The 15,731-nt window shown below is 53.2% G+C and overlaps 1 protein-coding gene across 1 annotated transcript; it reads right to left on the bottom strand.

Annotated features, from left to right (window-relative positions):
- Positions 1-4,915: 4,915 nt before the first annotated feature.
- Positions 4,916-14,476, bottom strand: LOC126087530 (mucin-12-like). The gene is made up of 13 exons (XM_049905057.1): positions 14,446-14,476; positions 13,903-14,043; positions 13,299-13,426; positions 12,457-12,515; positions 10,916-11,067; positions 10,536-10,607; positions 10,259-10,421; positions 9,136-9,297; positions 8,048-8,163; positions 6,982-7,098; positions 6,620-6,743; positions 6,168-6,346; positions 4,916-5,238 (listed from the first exon to the last, which is right to left on the bottom strand). Exons 1-13 carry the CDS (start codon positions 14,474-14,476, stop codon positions 4,916-4,918), a joined length of 1,767 nt encoding a protein of 588 aa, XP_049761014.1.
- Between the last annotated feature and the right edge of the window lie 1,255 nt (positions 14,477-15,731).

The raw sequence follows: 15,731 nt of genomic DNA, 5'->3' as shown, positions 1-15,731 counted from the left end.
GTCAACAGTAGTGGTAAGAGCTGAGCTTGTATCCGTACGGGTGGTCTCAGGTGTGCTGGTGTCAGAAACAGTTGTCATAGAACTGCCTCCTGCAGCAGTTGATTCAGATGACCGAGTGCCACTGATAGTAGTAGCAGGTGTGGTGATCTCAGGGGTGGTTGCTGATGTGGTGGGCTCAGTAAGAGTTGTTGCGGATGTGCCTCCTTCTATAGGAGTTGATGCAGATGTGGTGGTGTGAACAATAGTTGTAAAAGGTGAGCTTATGTCAGTAGGGGTAGTCTCAGGTGTGGTGGTGTCAGGGACGGTTGGTGCAGATGTGTCTCCTGGTGAAGGAATTAGCACAGAAGTGGTAGTGTCAACAATAGTGGTAAAAGGTGAGCTTGTGGCAGTAGGGGTGGTCTCAAGTGTGGTAGTGTCAGGAACGGGCGTTGCAGAAGTGTCTCCTGCAGAAATGGAGAGAGAGGTACTGGTGTCAGCAACACTTGTAGCCAGTGTGGCAGTCTCAGGAGTGGTTGCTGATGTGGAGGTGTCAGCATGAATTGTTGCAGAGGTGTCTCCTGCTGTAGGAGCTGACGCAGATGAAGCGGTGTCATCAGCAACTGTAACAGGAGAGCCTGTCTCCGTAGAGGGTGTCTCAGGTGTGGTGATGTCTGGAACAGTTGTCACAGAAGTGCCTCCTGCAGAAGTTGATTCAGATATAGTGGTGCCACCTGGAGTGGTAACAGGTGGGGTGGTCTCAATAGGCGTGGTTGCTGGTGTGGTGGTGTCAGTATCAGTTATTGTAGATGTGTGTCCTGCTGTAGAAGTTGACTCAGGTGTGGTGGTGTCAACAATGGTGGTAAAAGGCGAGCTTGCATAGGTAGAGGTAGCCTGAGGTGTGGTGGATTGAGAAAGAGTTGTTGCAGAAGTGCCTCCTGCAGAAGTTGATTCAGATGTACCGGTGTGAACAATTGTAGTAGCAGGTGTGGTGCTTTCAGTAGGAATGATTGTTGGTGTGGTGGAGTCCATATCAGTTGTTGCAGAAGTGTCCCCTGCTGTAGGAGTTGACAGAGATACGGTGGTGTCAGCAATAGTTGTAGAAGATGAGAATGCATTGGTAGAGGTGGCCTGAGGTGAGGTGGATTCAGGAAGAGTTGTTGCAGAAGTGCCCCCTGTAGAAGTTGATTCAGAAGTAGTGGTGCCACCAATAGTGGTAGTAAGTGGGGCAGTCCCAGTAGGAGTGGTTGCTGGTGTTGTGGTGTCAGCATCAGTTGTTGCAGATGAGTCTGCTGAAGTAGGAGTTGATGCAGATGTGGTGGTGTCACCAGTAGTTGTGAAAGGTGAGTGTGTGTCGGTAGCGGTGGTCTGAACTGTAGTGATGTGTGGAACAGTTGTGGCAGAAGTGCCTCCTGTAGAAGTTGGTTCAGGTACAGTGGTGTCACCACGAGTGGTAAATGGTGGGGTGGTCTCAGTAGGAGTAGATGCTGATGTACTGGGGTCAGTATCAGTTGTAGATGAGTCTCCAGCTGTACTAGTTGACGCAGAGTTTGAGGTATCACCAATAGTTGTAAACGGTGAGTGTGAGTCAGTAGAGGTAGTCTGAGGTGTGGTGGTGTCAGGAAGAGTTATTGTGGGAGTAGTTGTAGGAGGTGTGGTGGTCTCAGAAGGGGTGGTTGCTGATGTGGTGGTGTCAGTATCAGTTGTTGCAGATATGTCTCCTGCTGTAGGAGGTGTCTCAGATGATGTGGTGTCACCAATAGTTGTCAAAGGTGATCCTGTGTCTGTAGGGGAGGTCTGGGGTGTGGTGATGTCTGGAAGAGTTGTTGCATAAGTGCCTTCTGTAGAAGTTGATGCAGATATACTGCTGCCACCAAGAGAGGTAGTAGGACTGGTTACTGGTGTGGTGTCAGTATCAGCAGTGGCAGATGTGTCTCCTTCTGTAGGAGTTGACACAGATGTGGCGGTGTCCAGGATAGTTGTAACAGATGAGCTTGTGTCAGTAGGGGTGGTCTGAGGTGTGGTGGTGTCAGGAAGAGTTGGTGTAGATGTGTCCCCTACTGAAGAAATTGGCACAGAAGTGGTGGTGTCCACAATAGTGGTAAAAGGCGAGCTTGTGTCAGTAGGGGTGGTCTCAGGTGTGGTAGTGTCAGGAACAGTTGTTGCAGATGTGCCTCCTACAGAAGTTGACAGAGATGTACTGGTGTCACCATTACTGGTAGCCGGTGTGGTGGTCTCAGGAGTTCTTCCTGATGTGGTGGTGTCAGTATCGGTTGTTGCAAGCGTGTCTGCTGGAGTAGGAGTTGACACAGTTGTGGTAAAGTCACTAGTAGGTGTAAAAGTTGAGCTTGCATCAGTAAATGAAGTCTGAGGTCTGCTTGTGTCAGGAAGAGCTGTTGAAAAAGTGGCTCCTGTAGATGATGATTCAGGTATAGTGGTGCCACCAGAAGTGGTACCAGGTGTGGTGGTCTCAGTAGGAGTGCTTGTTGGTGTGGTGCTGTCGGTATCAGCTGTTCCAGATGTGTCTCCTGCTGTAGAAGCTGACACAGATGTGTCGGTGATACCAATAGTAGTAGAAGACGGGCCCGTGTAGGTAGAAGTGGTTTGAGGTGCCGTGGATTCAGGAACTGAGGTGTGTGCTGGAGTAGAAGTTGACAGAGATGTGTTAAAGTCACCAGTAGTGTTAAATGTTGAGTTTGCATTAGTAGATGCAGTCTGAAGTATGGCCCTTCCAGAAAGCATTGTTGAAAATGCGCCTTCAGTAGAAGACGATGCAGACATAGTGGTGTCACCAAAAGTGGCAGCAACAATAAAAAGTCAATGCCCAACCCAGCAAGGACCCTAGACCCTGCTCTGGCTTTAAGGCTAATGACTATCACATGAGATCCTAGCCCTGCCCAAAGGCTGTGCAGAGGCAGCTCTTTAGTCTTCTGCAGCCGGCCAAGGCAGGGCAGGGCCGCCAGAGGTCTGGGCCAGTGACCCTTGGCCCTGGCAACCAGGTGTATGTGCAAATAAGTGTGACATCATCATTGTCTCTTTGTACCCAGGGGAGAGGGCTGGGAAGCTGCCTGGGCACAGCCCAATCCAGTCAGCAGGCACTGTGTTTCTTCCTGACTTCTGTCTGCTTCTCCCCTGTTGCCTTCTGTGGAGGAGGGACCCTCTCCCCTGGAGGAGGGGGCTGAAAGTCTCACTCAGCACCCAGAGCCCTTGGCATACCCTCCCAATAGTCTCTGTCCCTCTGACCTCCTGAGGATGGGGAAAGGGTGCCTGAGGGCTAGAAAAGGCCTCAGGGATTTGTGGGCAGTTGAAGTGGAGCAGGGATCAGTCTTTGGAAAGCAGGGGTTGTGTCGCCATGCAGGAAGACTCATTCCCACAAAATCTACTGGGTTGGGCTTTTTTGTCATAGTACAGTGTTGTCTCTTAGGCTTGGCAGAAGGGGTGAGAGAAGCATGGTGGGGGAGACACAGAGTAGGCCAAAGGGCCTAGGACATGGTGGCACAAGGGTGAAAAGGGCAAAGGGACACATGTTCCAGACAGGTGACTAAGCTCTAGGCCTTGGTCACAACATGCTGGGTGTGGGGGTGAGAGCGCCTTTGCAAGAGCAGAGCAGGGCTGAACCCAGAGGACATTGTGTCGCTGCTGTGTAATATAACTGGGAGTTGTTGGAAGAAGGGGCAGCAGCAAGGAGAGGGTGTGTCTGTCAGGAAGGGTCAGCGCCAAGGCCACCAGGATCTTCCTCCAGGCCCATGCCCATTCTGGCATCTACAGCCCCATAACTACAAGGAAAGTTGGGGCTCCCGGTCCACACAGAGAGGACATGGGAGGGTCAGATACCCCTCAAGGTTGGCCATGGCCCTACAGACCAGCCAAGGACAGACCCAGAGGGGAGGAAGCAACCACAGAATCCTAGCGTGGGAGTGGAGAGTTGGAAACCTTCCATTTTACAGAGGGAGAGACTGAGGCTAGAGATGAAATAAGCCACACCAATCAGAATGTGAGGAGAAGGCAAGAGGGGGAAAAGGGAGAGGTGAGAAGAATAAGAAGGGGGAGAGAGGGAAAGGGGTAAAAGGATAGAGAAAGGAGAGGATGGAGTAGGGTGGAGGGGTGAGAGGGCCCGGTAAGATCCTCCCCTATTACAGTGCCTAAACGTCCATTTGTCCTATGTTACTAAGGGTCTGGAAGACATAGAAAGTGCCTGGCAAGGGGATGTTATTTTTATTACTAATAACGCAAACGTTTAACATCACCTCGAGTCAGTGCTGGGTAACGGCAGGGCTCAGGTCCTGGAGGCAGAACTCTAGAGCAAGTCTAAGCCACAGCTGCCTCCCTGGGCCAGCCTCCCTTCCCATATCCAATCCTCCCTCTGGTTGGCCTCCAACAGCTGATGAGTTTGAGGCAAGGAGACCCCAAGTCCAACGTTATGCTCAGGTGTAGTTTCTCCATTCTTGCCTCCCACTCCCCCGCCTTGGGGAAGAGCCAGTCAGGGTCTGAGGCCAGGGAGCCAGGAGACCCCTCTCTTCCTGGTGCCATGAACTCAGGGCAGGACAAAGTCCACGGCATGCAGGCTTGGATAACATCTACAGGGTAGGGCAAGAGACCCCTGGCTCTGCCTCCTATTCCTCTTTCTTCCCCCACCCAGGTGGCCCCAGGGGTGACATCTCAAGGGGCAGATTCCCCTCCCTTTTTCTCGGAGGCCAGGAGCAGATGAGGGGCAGACGGGGTACCTGGAGGGTCCAACCAGGGACCCACCGCCATCACCTGCTGACCTAAGCTGATCTCCCACAGCCATGGACTCCAAGCAGCGATTTGGAAGTAGCTTCCCTGGCTTTAACTCGGGGAGAAACAGGTTCCAGAGGAGCTGAATTGCCCAAAGGCACAAAGCTGGTTGGAGCAGAATTAGAATCCGGGGCTCTGGGAACCCTGTCCTGTGTTTGCTTGGCTATAGCAACGGCACGGCTGCTGGCTCTGGGATGCCTGGCAGCCCTGTGACAACCTCAGGGCACGAGGTGGGATAGGACTCAGAAACGGCCAGGAGAAGACTGAGAGTAAGCGAAGCGTTAAGCCATTGGTCTTGTGTGCTGTGAGGAAGCCCCCGGCTTGAGAGCAGGATGTTGGTGAAGGGGTAGGAGGTGAGAGCGGTTGGACAGGAACATCCACCAGGCAGGGACAGACCCACACTAGGTGGTGCCCAGGGGATGCCGTTCAATCCCGTCAGCAACCCTGACAGGTAGACATCGTGGTTCTCAGTTTCTGGAGAGGAAGCTGAGGAGTGGAGAGACGAAGGGAGCAGGTGTGAGGCAGAGTGTTGGAGCCAAGATAGGAGCTGGTCAGTTGGCCCCAAAGCCCTGGCTGTTTCCCTGAATCACCTGTGCCAAAGCAGCCCTCCCTGGAAGTGGCCCAAGGTGGATGGGGAAGGGGTCACTCACCACTCGTGGTAGCAACAGCATGAGGGGGCAGGAGCTGGAGGACAAGGGGCAGCAGACAGAGAGCCATTGTCACCAGCCTTGGCATCAGAAGTTGGAGGGTTGTGTGCCTGCCCTTTACCCTCTCAGGAGCTGGCGAAATGATCTTCAGCCAAGGAATCGCAGAAATAAATGGGCCCCAGTAGCCCTTTGACCCCTGAGACAATGGGGACCTGAGGGCTGGTCCAAATCTGAGTCAGTCTGGGAGCTTGCTCTCATGACTGGGGGTGCGGGCCCATTCCAGGCCAAAGGGCAGAGGGAGGAGGAGCCCCTCCCGGTAGAGCAGGCCAAAGGCATGCAAGATGAAGATTTATCATCCAGCCAAGGGGCAGGGGGTAGGCTCCTGAGGCAGCCTGAGGGATCAAGGAGAAGACCCCTGGAGGGAGGTGGACTGATGGAAGAGGTCAGGCCTGAGTGAAGAGAGCTGCGGGCCTCCCTGGGGTCCACCCCAACCCCTGGAGAGCAGATACTTCCCTTCATCCCTCTCCCCAAGCCCTCTTTACTGCCGCATGAGTACCCCACCAGAACGTGGGGAGCAGCCCTGGGATGGCTGGGAGTTCTTGGATCTGTGGACCCAGAGGTGAATACTGGACCCTTGTAGCCATCTGGAGTGGCCTTGGCCCCATCTCAAGGTCAGCAGAGCCAAGTGCTCAATCCTTTCCCCCCTAGGAGCTCTACCACCTTGTAATCTGAGGTCTCTCCCCACCCGGGCCCTGGACTGAGGCTCACCTGCCGCAGAGATTGGGCAGAGGTGGGGCTGGGCTGCCCAGCCCACAGCAGGCCAGGAGCTCTGATTATGGGCACAGGAAGGGGCCAGGCGCCCCAAGCTCAGATTCAACACCCAACCTTGGGAAGAGTGTTCCTTCTGGGAAGGTATCTCCCAGAGGCCCAGGTGCTGAGCCAGGTCCCTGCAGGGGGAGGGGAAGGAAAACACTCACAGCAGACTCTATGCTTTAAGGTTGCTTTATTTTAACGTAAAATCCCAGAGTGTGGCAACACCTGGGACAAACAAGGATGCCCAGGTGACTGAAAGCCTTGTGGCTCCTTGGTAGACAGGGCCAGGGCAGGGCCACAGCCTCCACCCACCTCCCCAGCAGTTGCCTGGTAGGGACAGACACAGAGGCCAGCTCTGAGGGGGCTCCAATCCCAGCCTTGGCTCCTGACTCCAGTTTCCTCTTGACCAACCCGAGTCAGGGGAGGAAGGTCTAGGGGGCTCTTTGCTTGCTGCTGTCTCATCTTCCACGTCTAGGTGAACTGTCCTGTTCACTGAGCCGTTGTCATCACCTTCGGCCTCTGAATGTGGAGCTGGGGGAGAGACATAGGTGAGGTCAAGGGGACTCTGAGACAGTGGGTCCTGCCGGTTCTAATGCTGCCTCTGTTGTTGAGGGATCCCTTCTCTGGGGTAAGGATGAGAAGTGGCCAGCCAAGCAGGAAGTAATCAGCCAAGTGGCTAAGCGTGTCCTGCCCTCCCCAGGCAGCACTCCGCCCCCACCCCCCACCCCGGCCCAGGAGGGGAGGAGGGTGGGAGTTATGGGGAAAGGACAGCTCCCATCTAGGGGCAGGCCCTGAGTCACCTCTGTGGTGGGGTCCACGTTCTCCGGGGAGGGCTGGAAGCAGCTGTAGGTAGATTCAAGGCTGAATTTGTCCTTCAGACTTTTATCTGTAGGGAGAGGCACTGCAGTGAGAGGGGGCCTGGAGGAGGCTGGCGAGACACAGGAGGAGAGTTTTTCCAGTAAAAGGAACAGGTTTGATGAGCCAGTCCAGTATCTCCTTAAACAATGTTCCTCCTGTCTGTGCTTCCGCCCTTAAGGCTCATTTATGGGGCCTTGACGGCTCTGAGCAAACATGGGGAGCTGACCAGTGTGGCCCAGGGACAGAGCAAGCAGCCTGAAGGGATCAGAGAGGCACTGAGGTCAAAAGTCCTGACCATGTAAGCCAGCTGCCAGCAGGCCTGGTATAGCTGAAGCGGGGCTGCCTGGGGTCAGGGGATAGGAGGAAGGGCCTTGGTATGACCAGGGTGGGGCTGCCTGGGGTCAGGGGCAGGAGGAAGGGCTGCTCAGTCACCTGTATCTCCCTCATAGCAACAGTAACCACAGCAGCCAGCTTCGCCCTGTCTCAGTCCTAACTGGCCTCAGTGTTGCCCCCATGACTGTGCATCTTCCTCCTCCGCCTCCAGGTCCCTGGCTCCAGGCTCTCCCTGAGCCTCCTGACCATCTCTTCCTGTCTGCCCTTCACAGTGCCTCCTGGGCTCTCTCTTCTTTTCCCACTTGAAGGGGTGGAGCAGGAGAAAAGACTGGAAGGCCGGCTTGCAGAGGGTCCGGACCAGGAGGAGGCAGAACCTGGAGGATTCCCCGCCAGTCCTGGGAGCCACCGGAGGCAGCTAAGCAGAGAGGCATATGAACCCAGCTGCAGCAGCAGGTGTGGGTTGGGCTGGCAGGATTCCCATGTCACCCCCATGGCCACAGCATGTCGGAGGGGTCACACACTGAGGGAAACAGTGTGTGGGGGGGCCAGGATGCCTGTGTCACCCACAGTCAGGGCCAGGACACCTTCCCACCCTTTCTCCATCATCCAGCTCTGCCCCCACCCTCGCCCCTGATACAAAGTACCTTCCCAAATGCCAGTGTTCTGGAAACCTTTAAGGACTTCTTCCCCTTGCCACTTCCGGAAATGTCCAGGGACTTCTTCTCCTTGCCACTCTTGAGACAGATTGTACTCCTGCCTGCTGATAGAAATGTCATGAGTCCTGCCAGCTGGTGCCAAGGAGACAGAGGAGGGAAGTTCAGAGGTTCTTGGCCCTCCACACTGTGGAACAGTAGGCAGGGCTTCTTAAAGGGACTGTCATGGTCCTTGATGGTGGCAACAATAGAGAATGAAGAGCCACATCACCACCGCCTGTCCCCATGCCAGGCACTGCTCTTCACACCCCATGGGGTCTTGGACAGATCACTCTGCATTGGGCCTCAGTTTCCTATCTGTGAGAAGGGCTAGAGTCGTGGCAGCTCCCTTCGCCTGCCTGCCAGGTCTGGTACCGTGCTGGGCACTTCACGACAAACTTCTCAGTGGTGTGTACCCCATTTCACAGCTGGGAAAGGGAGACCCAGACAGCTCATCCATAGGTTCCTAGTGTGAAAGCACTGCTCTGTGACAACTACAGAGATAACAAATGCCAGGTGGGGACAGGGCATGGAGACTGTCATTTCATTGTATAGGTTTCTGTTTCCATTTCTGTGCCAAATGGATATCTCACGTCATATGGAAAGGCTACCTTTGTCCCAGATCTGAGAGGGCTGGGCACTGCTATGTGGCCGCAGCTGTGTTCTTTGCCTGTTGGCACAGAAGGAGCAGAGCCAGCTGTGGGACCCTGTAGTTACTTGCCCTGTGCTGCACCTTGGGGATAGCAAGCCTATTGTGAGGGTAAAGAGGGCGATGAATGGGAAGGCTGGATGGGCAAGGAGGGGCGGCCTCCGGTGGCTCGTCTTTCTCCTGGTTCCTCCCTGTATGCTGTGTGGTTCTCAGGGCATGTTCTGGTGGGGGGACTGGGTGCTCCCCGAAATGGGGGCTCCTTTCACAAGGCTTGGGACATTCAGACTGAAGCTAGCCTTCCCGGGGTCCCTGTCCACACCCCTGCTCTCTGGGCCTGCAGTGTTGGCTGCCTTGCCCAGGCTACCAGATGCTCACCTGTGCAGATGCTCACCTGTGCAGTTTTCTCCAGAACTGGCCCAGGAAGATGGACAGGGCAACCACCGTGACCACCAGTATCACTGCCACGGCCCCTACGCTCCCGTACACCAGGCTCTTGCTAGTACTCCACTGACAGGTCTGTCCCCAGTACCAATGCGTGTTCGTGGTCGGGCACCTGGGGTACATGTATGCTTAGGGCTGGCCACTCCTCACACCCCGTCTCCCAAAAGAAAAAAAAAATGTACATGGCACAGTAAACCAGCTCTGACTTCAAGAGAGGCACTGGACGCACAGGGAGCCAGGGTCTCTGACTCCCTTAGGCTAATAGGTGGTGGAGAAGGAGGGGGTGATGGGTAGGTGGGCTGCAGAGCAGCACTCAGAATGACTGGGGCTCAGAGGGATCTGAGAGTGTTGGGTGCCTTGTCTGAGACACATGATGTTTTGCCCTTTTAATCTCTAAGAAGTTGGCACCTAGATGGGCCTGTTATTATGTTTCATATCTTGTTCTTTGATTTATGGTCTCCTGAACTTCGAGCTCTGTATAGCTAGAGGTGATAATGGCAACACGGCTGAGATGACGTAAAGGAAATTGATGATTTAAACGTTGTTGTTGCTAGGTGTCATTGAGTTGATTCTGACTCATGGTGACCCCATGTGACAGAGAACTGCCTCATAGGGTTTTCTAGGCTATAATCTTTTCTGGAGCAGACTGCCAGGTCTTTCTCCCTCGGAGCCACTGAGTGGCTTTGAACTGCCAACTTTTCAGTTAGCAGCTGAGTGCTTAACCATTTGCAGCACCAGGGCTCCTTGATGATATAGATATAGGTAAAGAAATAGCAACAAAAACAGATATAGATACAGGTATAGATTTGAAAATTAATAACTCAAAATTTCTCAGGAAGGGGTTAATCAGTTCTAGGGTGTTCATGGCTAGGAATCTGTGCCTACCCCTCACTGAGGTGGGGGGCAGGGTGTAGGAGGTAGGGGAGAGGAAAGAGGGATGTAGAGGAGACGAGGACACCCAGACAGGTGGAGGAGGGGAGCGGAGGAGGGGGCATTTTCTGAGCTCTCCCCACCCCACCCTGCCCTTCCTCGGGGACAGGGTGGGCACTGGGCTCAGAAGGGCAGGCACTCACAGGCAATGGGGCCCACTTTTGTCCAGTTGGCAGGTGCCCTTGTTACAGTTCAGTTGTGTCTTTGTCCCTGCAGTACATTTGGTCACACAGACCAGCTTCTCTTTGAGCTCATCCACGTAGTAGAACTGGGCAAAGTCCTTTGCAGCATTCTTCACGCACTGTTCTGGGGGTGCGGAGCAGGGAGCAGGCATCAGCTTTGCTAAAGCACCCTTGGTTCCCACACTTTACCACCTACACTCTGCCCCCCGCCCCCTGCCACTGCCCATGCGCTGCTTACCCTGGGGGTCAAAGTTTAGCTTTGCAACCTCTGCCACGACCGTGTCCTCCTCATTATAGCACAGGGCTGTGTCTGCCAAGAGTGGGTGGGGAAGGAAAAAACAGGGATGTTCCGCTCTGTCTCCCTGGGTGTAGCCAGGTCTCCTCTTTCTTTTATACCACACCCTCCACCGAGAGCCCATCCCAGACACGCAGCGAGAGATTAGTGCTGGTGACAACACCAGCCTGGGTCTGGGAGGTGCGGGGCTGGCTTCTGGGCTCCTACAGAGAGGTCTCCGGGGTTCCAGAAGAGAGGTGAGTAGAGGAGGGGGAAGCTGAAACCTCCCTAAGTTTCCCCCCCAAACTTTTCCCACCACCGTCCAGGGCTCTCTGGCAGCCTACCTTGGCACTTGTCAATATCCTCAAGCGGATTTTTGGTTTCATCAGTAATCTTTGCCTTTACAATCTTAGTGAGGTTTTTAAACACATCCTGAAAATCCAAAGTGTAGTTGGCCTGAAGGATGACATCATGTTCCACCACGATGCTGCCATTGCTGAAATAGGGATGGTCAGTTCATTAGTTATCCCCTGTCACCAGCCTCCCAGCAAGTGCGACCAGAGGAGGAAGAAGGGTGATGAGCCATATGACCAAGAGGCAGGAAAGAACAGAAACCCTTCCCTCAAGCAACTCAAGGGCACCAGTTGAGCAAAACGATTCAAGATCTTAGAATATCAGTGATCACAATACATGCCAGTGGGTGAAATTTATTGGTTTAAAATAAGTAAGCTTCTCAGGTTATGTTTTAAAAATCAAGTAAGTGAGCTCTTTAAAGTGAAGAAGAATGAGGTCACTAGAAACACAGCTTCTGACCCAGAAGCTTCTTATTAGATTCCTGGTGATGCTGCTGAGAAAAGAGACCTGAAGGCAAGTCGCTGGTCACAGTCATCATGAAAGAAATCAGGAACAAGGCTCAGGAGAACTGGAACCAAGAAAACCCTGAGCCAAAATGGAAATGGGACACTGGACAGGGGCAGGGTGAGTTGGAGGATGCTGAGCTACAGAAACTTCCACATGAACCCGAACATGCCAAGGGCTCTTAATGGTGTTGCCTCCCTTCTTCCTGAAGCTCTCTCTTCCCGAGCCGCTGGGACACACATCCCCTAGTTCCCTCCCCACTCATCTGCCTGCTTCTCCTTTTGGGGCTCTGCCTTCCCTGGCTGTCCCTGAAATGCTGGTGCAGCCCATGATTCTTTCCCAGGACTTCTCTTCTGTACTGCAGCCAGGCTGATCCGTCCACATAATAGCACTTGTGGGCTTAAACTGTTAGTGCACCAAATTCTAAACAGATCGACATGGGTCGTTTTCCAGCCTTCTCTCCCATCATGACCCCCTTTCCCTCCTGCAGCCAGCCCTTCTGAGCATCTTTGAGTTCCTAGACTCGGCCATCTCTCTCTCCCTGCTGGGCTCTATTCCCTCTGCCGTAACACTCTCCCTCTCCCTTTCCTTTCCCTGGCTCATTCCTCCTCATTCTTCAAGCCTCAGCTCAGCTGTCACCTCTTCCAGGAAGAATTTCCTCCACCCCACCAGCACCTATGTTAAGGACTCCTCCCATTGCACCCTGTGCCTTCTGTACCCTAACTTGAACCACTCTACAGCCGATTTGCTATCTGTGCCCTGCCACACTAAGCTCCATGAAGGCAGGGATTACTGTGTTCCCAGCACCTAGCACAGGGTCGGCGTAGGGTAGGAAGTCAATAAATGTTTGTTGAATGAATGGATGATGAATAAATTGTCTCAGGGACTTCATGTGTAGCCTCAGAGCTCAGGAGCCCTATGGCTCACCCAGGCAGATATTCTAACCATTGGTCCTGGGAGGTGACAGAAAAGCAAAGACAGAGAGGGGCTTCCCACAATCTATAAATATGCCCTCCCACATACGCACAGCAGTTTCCTAATGATCACCCCTCCGTATCCCAGAAGGTCCTTGTAAACTTCATCCATCTGAAAGAAACAAGGCAACTGAGCCATTTCCTCACTCAGGGCTGGAGCTGCAGTGGCCCTGTTCCCTGTCTTGGGGGTAGCTCCAGGGTCCCTTCCATGGAACCCAGGTATCAGCCCATAGGAAGAAGGACGGGAAGGCACGGGGTCGCCCTCTCTGCTCAGGATTTGGGCGGGATGGGCTCAAGGATGATCATCTATCTCTCAGAGGATCACCTCTCTGGACTTGGGAAGACAGAGGAGACCTCTGAGCCAAGAAGCTCCAATCAGCCAGTCAGGACGAGACCCTGCTCTCCCTCTCACATCAGACTTCCTTCCTGGGCAGTCGCGTCAAGAGGGGTATAGGGGGTGGGACTGCACCAGGTTGACGCTGTCAGAGGGGGTGACACCAAAATGACTATATATAAAATTTTTGTGCGGTGTGAGCTGTGGGAGCTGGTGCTAGAGATGCTGGCCAGCCTTGGGTTGGGCGTGGGCTCGGGCGGGGCGGTGCAGTTGCAGCAGCGCTTGCGCGGGAAGAGGTGGCCATCTGGAGCCGGGGGCGGGGCAGCCAGCAGGCTGCGCCCCCACTAGGCCAAGGTGGCGGCGCGCAAGCGCGGCAGAGCCTAGAGGTGGCGGGCCGGAGGACACCCGGGGGCTTGGCTGGGTTCTGTATCGTCTGGTATGGGAAGAGGTCTCGGGGGTGGGGCGGGGTGGGTGGGGAGTGACACCATGACTCATAGTATTGGGAGACACCAACCCTAGTGACGCCACTGTACTGGGGAACCTGGGCTTCCCCTGCTTTACCCGTTCCTTGAAGAGTTTCGTGAAATTCTGGTATGCCTCGGAGGATGCGTTTTCCAGGTCTTTTGTGAAATTCCTGTAAGTCACTTTAAGTAACACACCTACAGTGGCATTGATTATTTCCGGGATGTCTGTGGAAACAGGCCACATTTTACATGAGACAGCAACCTCCCAGTCATGTCTTCAGGAATTGGGTACTTCTCTGTTGGTCTCATGGAGGCAGAGGAAGTGGGCAGGAGAGAGGTTGGAAATACAAGAGGCAGGTGAGATCGCTGAGACTTCTGCCCCTTGTCTCTGAGTAACTTGAGGAGCTAGTGGCCGGGATCAAGACAAAGAGAGAGTTTGAGGGCTCCATAAAGCGTTGGGATAGAAATGCCCTGATAAGAGCGGCCGATGAACTAGTGCAAAGGGCCCTAAAGGAGGAACCAGAAGGGCCATGTTCTAACAGCCATGTGGCCCAGGGGAAAAGTCACATTATCTCCTCTCCTAGTGAAATGAGGGTGTGGTAGCGGGGGTGTGGTAGTGGGCAATCCCTTCTACTGCCATCCTATTTTAGGTGGTTAAGGAGTCTGGGGAAAATTTGCAAGTCTCAAAAAAAGGTCATTACCTATGCTGATGGAGTGTAAGAGGGACTGGCACTGGTAACCAAAGAAGCCTGGTTGACAGATACACTTCAATCCATCCCAGGTGCCGCCATTCTCACAAAGCCCTGTGGAAGGGTAGAATTCACAGTGGTCACCAAGGAAGCCTGAGAGACAAAAGCACTGATTCCCATTCCAGGTCCCATCATCCAGGCATTGCACTGAAGGAAGGAGATGGGACCAGATGATCATACATCTAGCTGAGCCCCCTCTGCCCCTGCCCCAATTCCCAGGAGATAGTTGGGAAAGGAGGAGGTAAGCTCAGAGAAGGGAAATGTGGAGAGGGACAACAGAGAGTAAGGATACAAAAGATATAAGAGGACAAGTTAAGAAAAAAGAGAGCCTTACATATCAAAAGAGGACAACATACACCACCAACATGCATGACATACATTGGCTGGCTAGAGAGCTGGACAGGTGGAACAAGAAGACCACAAATAGGTCAAAGTGGTTTCAGCTGCTGAGGGAAGAGGAGGGAAAAGGCCCATAGAGCGACATATGAGACTTACCTGGTGTTGTAGTTGGAGAGTGTGTCGTCATCACAGTGGTGTAGGTGCTAGTGAATAAGGGACGGACAGTTGAAGTGGTACTGAGCCCAGGGACTAGAGAATGGCTAGAGTCAGATGAAGCGGAGGACAGAGAAAGAGCAAAACCAGAAGTTGGAATGGCTGAAGAAGAATCAGAGACTGGCCTGGAAGGGAACTCAGGGATAGCCGAAGCTGAAGAAGAAGCACCAGGGACTGTGGTGTGGGAGGTGTCAGATGACACTGTTGTGTTTGATGAAGCTGGCCTGGTTTGGAAGATTGTAGATCCTTCATGGAGGGTGGTGGCTGTTTGTTCAGACATAGTTCTCCTAGTAGAAAATGAAGTGGGAGCTGATGAAGATGCAGAACTATGACTGCCTGTGGCAGAGGTGAGGGAAGAAGAAATGGTAGGTTTGGCAGGATCACTGGTGGTGATGAGGAGAGAGGAATCCTCACGCAAGGTGGCAGACACTTGTCCAGAGATGGCTGTGAATGAAGAGGGATGAAGGGGGCTTGGTGAAGATAACGGACGAAGATTTTCTGTGGTGTTGGGGACATCAGATAAATCCACTGAGCTGGAGAAATCAGTAGTAGTTGTGAAGACATTGGATTCCTCAGTGAAGGTCGTGGCAGTAGAGGAAGGCAATAGGCCAGAACTTGATGGAAATATAGGACTGCCACTAGGAGTGGTATAGAAGGTATCAACAGAAACTGCTGTTTTCGGCAAATCAGAAATGGTGGTGTGGAGAGCTGATTTTTCTGTAAAAATGGCAGCTGTTTGTCCAGAGACTGAGATGGTGGAAGATGACTGAAAAGGGCTTGATGTAGAAACAGAACTTGCAAAGACAGCAGAGGAGGTGACAGCTGAACCTGTGGGATGTGACAAATCCGATGTGGTCGTGTGGGTAGTGGATGCATCAGGAAAAGAAGTCTTTCGAAAGGTACCAGTAGTGGAAGATAATATGTCTGATATTCGTGGAGATGTAGACATTCCGTTTTCTGAGGTAAAAAAGATGTCAGAAGAAACTGTTGATTCATACGCATCAGAAATGCCAGGAGAGGCAAACGGTTGCTTTGTGAGAGATGTGGCTGTTTGTTCAGAGACTGCAGAGGTAATAGAGACTTCACTGGGGCTTGATTGAAAAGAAGAACTTGCGTTTTCTATGCCATAGAAGGAATCAGGAGAGAAGGTTGGTGACGAACCGTCTCCTGTGGTTATGTAGGAAGTGGAATCTTCTGGGAAAGATGTGTTTCCTTTTCCAGAATCACTG

The sequence above is a fragment of the Elephas maximus genome, chromosome 12 (genome assembly GCF_024166365.1).
Source record: "Elephas maximus indicus isolate mEleMax1 chromosome 12, mEleMax1 primary haplotype, whole genome shotgun sequence".
NCBI lineage: Eukaryota > Metazoa > Chordata > Mammalia > Proboscidea > Elephantidae > Elephas > Elephas maximus.
The sequence above is the reverse complement of the archived record's forward strand: the minus strand, read 5'-3'. Positions and strand labels throughout refer to the sequence as shown.